The 10,475-nt window shown below is 39.4% G+C and overlaps 1 protein-coding gene across 1 annotated transcript in view; it reads right to left on the bottom strand.

The window, feature by feature from the left end:
* The window catches only part of XRCC5 (X-ray repair cross complementing 5), a 54,723-nt gene that overhangs the window by 39,163 nt on the left and 5,085 nt on the right, over positions 1-10,475 (bottom strand). The window contains exons 2-6 of the mRNA XM_005415781.2: positions 8,251-8,364; positions 7,537-7,720; positions 5,842-5,890; positions 4,167-4,289; positions 1,379-1,567 (exon numbers count right to left, since the gene is read on the bottom strand). Coding sequence (XP_005415838.1) covers positions 1,379-1,567; positions 4,167-4,289; positions 5,842-5,890; positions 7,537-7,720; positions 8,251-8,364 — 659 coding nt within the window. The remainder of the gene's footprint in view (positions 1-1,378; positions 1,568-4,166; positions 4,290-5,841; positions 5,891-7,536; positions 7,721-8,250; positions 8,365-10,475) is intronic.

Below are 10,475 nucleotides of genomic sequence, written 5' to 3'. Positions count from 1 at the left end.
ATTAATCTAGCAAAATGGAGAGTGTATCTGAGTTGGCCAATTATCATGACAGATTTGCAAAGCTGACTTCTTAAAGCTTGATAAGCAACTTAATTGCATCTAAAACCTCACATACTCTTGAACAACTTTTCCAACTAAAGCTTTAATCTACTAGCCAAATGCCTATTTATCCAGAGATTTTGGATTTCCCCTGAAAGTATGGCACAAAGACAGCTTGTAAAGTAGCAAGAGTCTGTGATAAAAAAAGTATAAAGAGGCCAAGCCACATGGTAGGTTCATGCATATGGATTATCCTAAAGGATAAATGGGCCAGGAAAGATTCTGCTTTTCTGTGCAGTCTTTGAAGCAGCGACAAAGCCTGCTTTTTTCTAGAGACTCAGACTGCTCTGTTGACTAGTGCAGAACACAGACACAGTGACACGTGTCTCTTCACTAATGCACAGTAATGCTCAAGAAGCTTCTCTGGCTGCTGAGGTGCAAAGCTGACCAGCTGAGCTGGGGGAGGGAAGGAAATCCCACAAATAAACTGATGAATTACAGCATACAAACTTACAGGGACGACTCTCATCTAAAAATTACCTTTGATAATGACATTACAGCTGTGGTCTGCTAAGCTTCCGGAAAATCACATTGTCTAAAAGATCACTTTCCACTTTTCCATGACTGTGGAACAGAACTACTGAGACAGTAACATCAGACTATGAAAAGGCAGGTAGGTGCATTTTGCCTCTTTCCCAACTACGACAACACCTATGTAGAAAAGTCTTGAATGTATCATTAGCTACAGTTTTTCAGAGGTACAAACTTTTATTCTTTCATTGGGAAAACAAAAAGTGAAAAATCATCTTTCAATTCTTGCATTCCTAATGCAAGAAAAATGAAAAATAAAAAAGTATTTTGTTTGTCACAGCGGCACAGTAGACTGTGATTAAAGAGCAGGACTGAAAAAACAACATTTACTCAAAGAATTCGTGGGAGTTTATCAAACTAGCGAGCTAAAAGTAGTCTCCAACCAAGGAACAAAGGCTACCATTAAACACAGATATTCAAGCTGAACTATGCCACAAATTCCATCTCTTTCTAAAACATGTTTTTGAAATGACATTTACAGAAATGTTCCCTCCAAAATCCTCCAACACTAAAGATGGAAGGAAACTGATTTTTTTAATTTAAATACAGATACAGAAAATCAATTTTCCCCTGAAATCTCTAAGCTCTTTTACTTATTCTAAAGCCACTGAATAAGCTGTATGAAGGGGACTGAGGGTACAGTAAGTCATAAAATTCAGTGACTTCAACTGATTACTTAACTTCATCTTTCAGAGAAGAAATCAGGAAGCATATCTATAGGACAATAACCAGGATTAGCCAAATTTACCTGAAAGTATAAATTTCTTCCAGTCCTCCTTCTTCATCCAAAGTATACATGAGCTTCCTCACCACATCAATACCTTGCTTCTGTTGTTCAGTTAAACCCTTTATTGGAAAAGAGTTTTTGTGCATATGAGCATGCACACTGGCACTTTTATCTCCACTTCCATCATCAACACTCACTGGGAATGGCAGACTAAGAACAACAGAAGAAGCAGTTAGTTTGACTTTCTTCCTTATGATTTCTGTCTAGCTGCAGACAGATATATAAAGAGTCACAGAACTTGCAAAACAAATTAAGCAGTATTTCAAGTCTACTTGGCATTGGTAACATCCTGACCAGAGTGATGCACCAGTTCTGGGTATTGTGCATCAATAAAGACATCCACACACAGGAATAGATTAGACAGTAAAGTCAATGCTGATTAGAAAGCAAGATCCATTAAAAAAGACTGAACAAAATAAAGCCCATAGAGAAGGGAATTAGAGGGCAAGACAACCTTAAATATAAAAAGCTGCTGCAGATAAGAAGGAAACAATCAGTTCTTTGTATTCTGCCTGCACACCTATCACATCATGGAGTCAGGTCAGATAGTCAAAAACCTGATAAAGGCATTTCAAACCATAATCTCTAAAACCAACTGCCTGAGGAGAGAGAAGAGTCTCCATCACTGCAAATCTTTATCAGAAGGTTAGACAAACACAGCTCAGCAATGACAGACATACACCTGACTCAGTCTAAAGCAGAGGATTGCTCCAGATGACTTGTTAAAGGCTTTTCCAGGCCTGTGACTCTGTATTGGCTCAAAATGCCAGCAAGCAGGACATTCTCTGCAGTGGAGCTATTAGGTATTTCTGTAACAAATGTTATTCTTTGAGATTTTAATAGCTTACAACACTGGGTGAATTCCTGACTGAAGATGACACATTTTTCTTGCACTTCATGATTCAGATTTTAAAATTTAGCCAGGGGTTATAGATAAAATGATTTTACTGTTCTTCAAAATATAGGAGAGTGTTAACTAAATATAACAAACACAGTAGAGAAAAATGTGTAAGATCCTCAACTCTGTGCCCCAGAAAACACCTGCAGATTTTTCATCTGATCCAATTCTGAATGAACCACATGATACCTTTTACCACATTTCTACAAAGTTAAATAACTTTAGCACTGTATTATGTTTTTTAAAAAGCAGCCTACACATCTCTACCATGCTTCCACCTCATTAGTCCTCACTAAACTTATCCATGAAGCAACAGATAATAAGCAGAATTAACATTATGCACAACAGTGTCACATAGAGCAAAATCAAAGATCAAGCTTCAGCAAAGTGTTTGGTACCATTTTAGGAAGCAGATTCCATTGACAAAATATAGAAACTGTATTTTTAAGCTGATGTGGCAATATCAAAAAGCTTCAAACCTCTGATAGGTAAAGTTAGGCTACATTCACTATACAATATCTAGAGACTACTGTGATGAGAAGTATGTGATACTCAACACTACACAGTGCTCAGCATGTGCTTGAGGAAGCAGGGAGGAAAAACAACTCTCTGCTGCAAGTTACAACCTAGTCTATGATCAGGGCATAAGAGATGGAAGCATAGGTTATAACAAAAGGTTTAGCAAGACTTTTTTTAAAACAAGCGTTTTACGTTTGTGCAAGTAAAAATCAAACAATCCTTTGCTCCTCTGGCTGAGAGACAGGGTGCAAACTTGCAGCCAATGCTGTAACAGCAACATTTCATTTCTGCTTCATAGACAAGGGAGAAGCAGCTGAATACCAGGGCTCCAAAAGATGCACTCTGACTGGCAGAGGTACTCAAATTCATAGTGATGCACCTCTACTACCTCCAATACCAACAACAGCTCAAATAAGCCAGGAGGGGCATGTCACACTGGAAGCAGAACTGCTTTTCCTGTGTAGACAGAACCTGGTATTTTTGCAACCAACCTTCCCTAAGTAAAGGCAAAGATTTTTTTGTGGAGGATCAGACCACGATTTTCAGTCACATTTCCCTACCTAACCCCTCTTATCTTCCAGATGGGTTGGTGAATGCCTTAAATGAATTCACTGTTAAGTTCACAACATTGTTCCTTACAGAATGCTGGATCTAGGTAAAAGTACATAGTCAGAAGTAAAACTAGAGCTTTAACTTTCTCCTGTGAAAGTATTTATTATCAACAGCCACATAAAGTTTTGCTTTTAAATAAACTCCTCTAGAAGGCTAACAGGTTCCAGCTGCCATCACATACAGACCTTAACACCACCACTGATTATCTAGATCAATGCCTATATCTACAGCATGACAATCAAGGGATTGCTGTTCTAACACATAAGACATTGCTTCCATCTTCCAAGCCCATCATTGTGAATACAACCCTTCTCTTCAGACCTGCTCCTCTACTGACACCAAAACCAAGCTATTAATATCTGCAACACTCTCTCATTATTTCTTCCCAGTAATGTCCTTACCTAAAAGGATCTAGGCTGTTGCTGTGAGAAAATCACTGTTTCTGAGACTATTTTTGGCTTATTGTTTCCTAATTCTAATTCTCTTATATTTTTCTTTTGTCTCCCATTTTCCACTTTGGCTCTAAGCTAAAGCTTAAGTGGAGAAGACGCCATCATCTTAACATTTATTTGCACATTATTTAACCAAGGGGACTTGGCTCGTAAGTGGAACTCAAAGTACGTATAACTGATAGAAGTACTTGCTACTTCAAGATAATTAAGAAAGAATAATTTCCCTTTAAAAGATACCATAGTACATAGCAGCCATTTTCATACTTACAAAAACTGAAGTGAAGTTCCCGTTTTCTTCAAGTTAGCAATGATAATTTCCAGCTGATCCTCACTGACAGGACTACTAAGGTCTGTAAACAATTCAATGTGTCTCTTCTCATATTTCTTTCCTCTTAAAATAGAAAAAAAAATTACATATATTAAAAATATTATAAGGCCATTTTAAAATAATTTCCTTACAAAATAATAACAAAAGTAATATATTTGTAATTACTTTTACCAAAGAAATTTGCTTCTAAAATGAAATAAAGCAAATAAACCTATTTGGTAGAAGTTGTTCTATCATAGGTTATACTGTTCGTCCTGTTTACATGAGTCCCCTTTCTCCCTCCTACCTTAAAATTGAGGATTCTAGCCCTGTGACTGTATAAATCACTAACTCCACCTAAATGAATGGAAGTCTGCCAATTTTCATCAACGTGGATAAAATGCTAATAAAACATGTTAGGCTGTTAATGGATTACACTGGTTATTTCCTTTGCAGCTGTAAGTCTGTTCTTGTGAAAATGCATTTTAAATTACTGTTGCTGGTGGGGGTTTCCATTTTAGTAATCTAATTCAGTAGACTCACTGGAGAAGATGGACTTTCAAGACTACTTAATATACTAAGAAGTAGTAACAGTACAGATCAGGAAGGTTGAATGACAGAACAAAATTCAGTAGAAGAATGACACAACAAAATTCATTTGAACTGGTTGAATTCAGTTTTGATCTGGATAATCAAACACAAGAGTGATTTTCTTGAATTTTTACCCTATAGTATTTTCTCAAATGAAGGCAAACTCCATACCAAATGGGTTGGCGTATACAAGCTACAACAAAACCCAGTGTTCCATAGCTATTCAAGACTATAATGCCAGAACTACAGTAATTTTCATTCACAGTTCAGTTTTAACCATTAAATGGATACAGTTTTCCACACTGATTAGATTTTATTAATAAAAATATAAATTGCATCACCAAGTCCAGTCTTCTGCATTCACAGTTAGATCATATAACCTTTTTAGAAACATGATCAAACCCTGGTTTGAGAGGAAGTGCAGTTACCTTCCTTTCCCTGCACCACGACTTCACAGAGTGTTAGAAACACCTTGCCAGCCTAAGTACATTCACTGATAACTTTGTAACACTGATGTCAACATTTTTTCTCAGCTTAAGGAGTGTTTTTTCCTATTGCACCTTTATTTCCCAAAGCCTGCATATTTACAAACAACCACTTCATCTCCAACAGTCTTGAAATTTCTAGGCTGAACAAATTCACCTTTCTAGTTTTGTTTTCTTTTTTTCTTTCTAAAATGTGTTATCACATTTAAATACAGTAGCCCTTTCCTAAGCATTTTAACATCCAGATTAACAGTTTTTGAAAGCAGAACACAATGAATGTGACAGAAAGGGAAGGCTTTGTGCTTTCTATAATGGCATTAATGCTCTCATGGCTCTACTACAGAGTTGCCTCAGAAAGCTCTCCAATTGTCTGGACAAGTCAGATATCTCATGAGGATTCTTCAGAGACAAACTTCTGTAGTGTGCTGTTTATCTTTAATGTTTGCTTGTTTTTTTTTTAAAGCATTTCCCATATTTATACATACAGTAAACATAAGAGTGACAAGAAAACATCAGTGCAAAGTCAGACTTCTGTATAAGTCCTCAGGTTACATACTCACATTGTTTCTTTCTGAAGCAAATCCATACACACAATAATAGCATCCAGAACTAGGCAAAATTAAGAAAAATCTCAGAATATTAATCAGGTAACGAATAGTGTTTATCGTAGAAAATAATTTTACATTTTCACTCCCTCTCAAAGACTGACAAACATGCATTTTAGTTAAGAAATACTCTTTTGAGATAAATACTTTTCAAATAACTGATGTGCAAAAGGTTCCTTTATAACTTTTGTGTATTGTGATCTTGTCTCTGCCCCATTTACCCAATGCAACACTAAAAACACTACTTCAGGTCCCAGCCTCTCAACGGCCAGTGAGAGGCTCAAGTCCATGAAGAGGCAATCTAACTTTTAGATTCTTACTCTGAATCCACCAACAAAATTTCAATATATATCATTTTCTCACTGAAGTTTTTCTTTGAACCACCTGCATCTGACAATCTCTTCCTCATCACAATATCCATTGGGAATGTGTGAGCCAGCTGAGTGGCTGCACATTTCTGAAATAGCTCTGACTGCCTGGACAGAGCTCACAGCAATTGTTTTATGGCTAAAGAGAGACAACACAGGAAAATGAACTGAATGTAAATGAAACACATGAAGGAACACTATATAGATCACCCTTTAAAACTCTTCACCTTACATGTAACTAAGAGCAGAACACAGTCAAACATGAATGGCATTCAAACCAGGGAGTAATATTTAGCAATGTTAGAAAAATTTATAAATAAATCAATCTGATAAACCTTTATTCTGCTTTCTCTGAGGTAGAGATAGTTTTCTTCACAGGAGCTGACATGGGGCTGTCTTGAAATTGTGCTGGAACCAGTGATTATATAGGGATGCTGTAGTTGTTGGTGAGCAGTGCTTGCACAGAGCCAAAGCCTTTTCTGGTTCTTGTACCACCCTGCCAGTGAGGAGGCTGGGGGGGACACAAGAAGTTGGGAGGAGACACAGTAGGGACAGCTGGTCCCAACTGACCAATAGGATAACCCACACCACCTGGCATCACACTCAACATGTAAAGCTGGCAGGAAGAAGGAGGAAGGGGGGATATTCAGAGTTCTGGTTAAGTCTGATGGAGCCCTGCTCTCCTGGAGATGACTGAACACCTGCCTGCCCTCAGGAAGCAGTGAATAATTCCTTGTTTTGCTCTGCTTGTGTGCACAGTTTTTAACTTCCCTATTAACTTGTCTTTATCTCAACCCACGAGTTTTCTCTCTTTTACCCTTTCAGTTCTCTCCCCATCCAACTGGTGGGGGAATGAGCAAGTAGCTGTGTGGGGCTGAGTTGCCAGCTGGGCTGAAACCACGACAGTCTGGTTTCTGGAACTTCTGCTGACTTACTTCCTAAACAACATTTTTATTAAAAAGCATAAACCAAGTTCTGTAATGCTATTTTAAAAATACATGCCTTATTTGAAGCCTAAAATTATATTACTATCTTTGTTCTCTTTAATTAACAGAACACTTCATAAAAGCAATGATTCCTTTTAAGGCCAAGGGTACATCTGTTAGCCTAAAAGAACGTCAAAAAGCAGCTAAGTCTGCTTTTGGACAAGCTCACAACCACAAATTAGCTCAACTCTGATAGTAGTTAAAACTTGGGAGGCTGAGCCCAATTTCACAACACTGACTTCCTGTCTCCTACGTAGCTGAATCAGTTCAAGAAGCGCTCTTCAGCAAAAGGATACAGTCTGCTTGTGCAGAGCCTGCTTTAATCACATTTTGAATGTCTTCCAGCAGATCAAAATCTGGCAGCATTAGTGATCTATGTACAGTAATGTTTTGGTATTGATCCTCACTGGCAAGGCCATTTCTAGTGCCATTAGTGCCAAACAGAACTACAGCGACTTCATCTTTACTCTCAGCAAAAACCTGCAGATACAGAGAACACAAAGCAGGTATAAAACCACAGGTAGATTCATACACAACCATGTTAGGCAGATTACAGCAAACTGAACTAATTTTGAAACATCAATTACAATGGATTTACTGGGTTTTACTTATTTGGGACTATCCTCTCAAAACGTAAACTTCGAGTGAGATCACAAAGTTAGATATAATTAAACTAACAAATTTACAAGAGGCTATCTGGGATAAAACAAGTAAAATTGGTTGATTCAGTCCTCAAAATGAGTCTTCTGTGCGGTAATTAATAAGTGCTGAAATATTTTAGAGAGAGAGAAAAGCAATTCTTTTCCCTAAAAGCTTCTACTGCCTTGAAGAAAAAATGGCGACCAACCCAACTATCACATCTCAAGCACAAAAAATACAGCTGAAACAAAGAGCCCTGTCACTCCTGCATAAACAGAGACAAATTCTCACTCATTCCTCATTTATTTCAATTATTAGTAAATAGGAAAATGTTTCACAGATGTTTTTAACATTGATGAAGTCACACACACCTGTCGCTGCACGAACTTTGTCATAATCTTCTTGGCTTGGTCAAGTGAAGTCTCTTCACCAGGGGAAGAACTGCTCATTGTAAGGCCTACATCCAGGCACAGCACTACTGCCACCTGGGAAGGAGGAGTGAGAATAAAAAATAAAATACAAGCATAATTACTTACAAGGGTACATACAAAACCCAAAAATCAAACTACATCACAAGTGGTTTATTTTATACTAACTGTTAATAAGAGACAATGGTAGAAGACAGAACTGGCATAACTGCACTGAAAAGAAAATAATTTCATCCTCTACCATGTTCCAGACATTTCAGTGGAAAATACAAAAAAATCCTATGTTACACAATAATCTGTAAATGGCATGTAATTTCTGTACCATTCCATTAATGTATTAGGGATCTAAGGGCTTTTCTGCACCAGGAAATTAAACAGATATTTTAGTTGACAATTGCAAGGATGAATTCCAATTTCAATTTAGGGGCTTAAATCCCTCAAATTAGTCTATGTTTTTGCATTTCTGATCACCTCTTTAGCTGATCTATACAAAACACTGCCCAAGTCTGCCCATGAATTGATTTATACACTAGAAATAAATAAAATTGTTTCTTGCAATTTCTCATTTGACTCTAAGTTCCTCTAAAGTTCTTTCACAGACTCCCCTTATCTTGATTAATCATCCACATGAATGTAGTTGCAAAAGGAATTCAGCAAAATGAGGCCCTGCATGTCCAAGGCCAGCTCAAATTTATTCTCATGGATTAAACCAAAGTTCCCTAAATATACATCAAAACCTTGATGGGCTGCCAGTGGATTAAATTACACTGCCTGAAAAAATTGTTTGCCAGAACACAGGAAAGTCAGGTATTACCTAGGCTGGAGCCAGCTGACTCATTTTAAAATACAAAATATATCCAATTCCAGAGAAAACTAAGCTGAGAAAAGGATGTGGGCAATAATCCTAAATCTGTCAAGTGACATAAGTGGATGAACAGCAAGATAAGGCGTTGGTCTAAGCCCTGCAAGCCCAGCCTTGCAAACAACTCCAAGTACCTGTTGAGCAGCAGAGCTCCACAAGCTGTCCAGCAGGTTACACAATCTCAGCACTCTACTCCTCACCCTGCCTTCACCAGGCTTGCCTGGGACCTGGGAATAAGTGCCTGAGCCAGCCAGGTCTGCAGAAGCTCAGAGTGGAGCAGAGGCAGTTCCAGAGGCTGCACAGTGTTCTCACAAGAGCCCTGTCAGTGCCCACCTCCAGCCTGGGGAATTACTGAATCTACCCATGCAGCAGCTGCAGACCCTCCTTGGCTTGGTGCTGTGCTCCTGAAAACACACAGTGGCTAGCAGCCAAATCCATCCTGTTGTCCAAAAAGGGTAAAATTGTCTTCATAGATGGCAGGATGAGAGCAGAGAAGCCACAGAAATGCAGGAGTGCAGAGCTGCTGTTTGCTTAGAAACAAACCATCAATGTCAAGTGCCAACAAGATGCTCTTCTGGAAGGCAGCAAACCCATGCTGGGTGCCTGTTCAAGTATGTGGAATCTTCCTTCAGGAAGAGGACAGCTCTTGTGGTAACCCTCCTCTCTGTCCCTCTTCAGCTGTTATTAACCTGTTATTACCCTCTGGCCATGTCCCCGGAGCACGCAGAGCTGCTGCTGGCACTGCAGGGTCCGGAGCGACACTCGCCTGCTCCGCACGAGTGAGCGCAGGACAGCCCTGTCACACCTGAGCTACACCAACCCGCCCTGCTCGGTGCTGATAAGGGCGATGTGGAACAAGCCTGCCTTTATCTCTGACCTCTCGGTGCTGAAGCAGCTATAATAAAGCAAAGAGAGAGGTGGCTACATGTTATAGCTACAGCAGCAGATAAAACTGCGTTTAACAGACACTAAACTGCCCCGTAACACAAGAGACCTGAACACAGCTTTCACCAACAAGTTCCCTTAAACGCACCACACATACAAACTGTATTTTCAACAGACCAAAACCAGTTCTATCATTACTCTAACAAGAGCAATGACAGTCACTGCTGCGGGAGCTACACTGTGCTCTAAAGCAGGAACACTGATTCCGAGTCAGCTTTGCACCGGCACTGGCTCGGCGGCCAGCACGGGGAGGAGTTACGCGGTGCCAGGGATGGGTGCCCGTGGGTGCCCGGAGCCAGGGATGGGTGCCCATGGGTGCCCGGAGCCGGCAGTACCCCCGGCAGGCCCCCTGCCCTCACCT

This window comes from Geospiza fortis, unplaced genomic scaffold, assembly GCF_000277835.1.
Source record: "Geospiza fortis unplaced genomic scaffold, GeoFor_1.0 scaffold112, whole genome shotgun sequence".
NCBI lineage: Eukaryota > Metazoa > Chordata > Aves > Passeriformes > Thraupidae > Geospiza > Geospiza fortis.
Note: the sequence above shows the minus strand (reverse complement) of the source record. Positions and strands in the feature narration are given on the sequence as shown.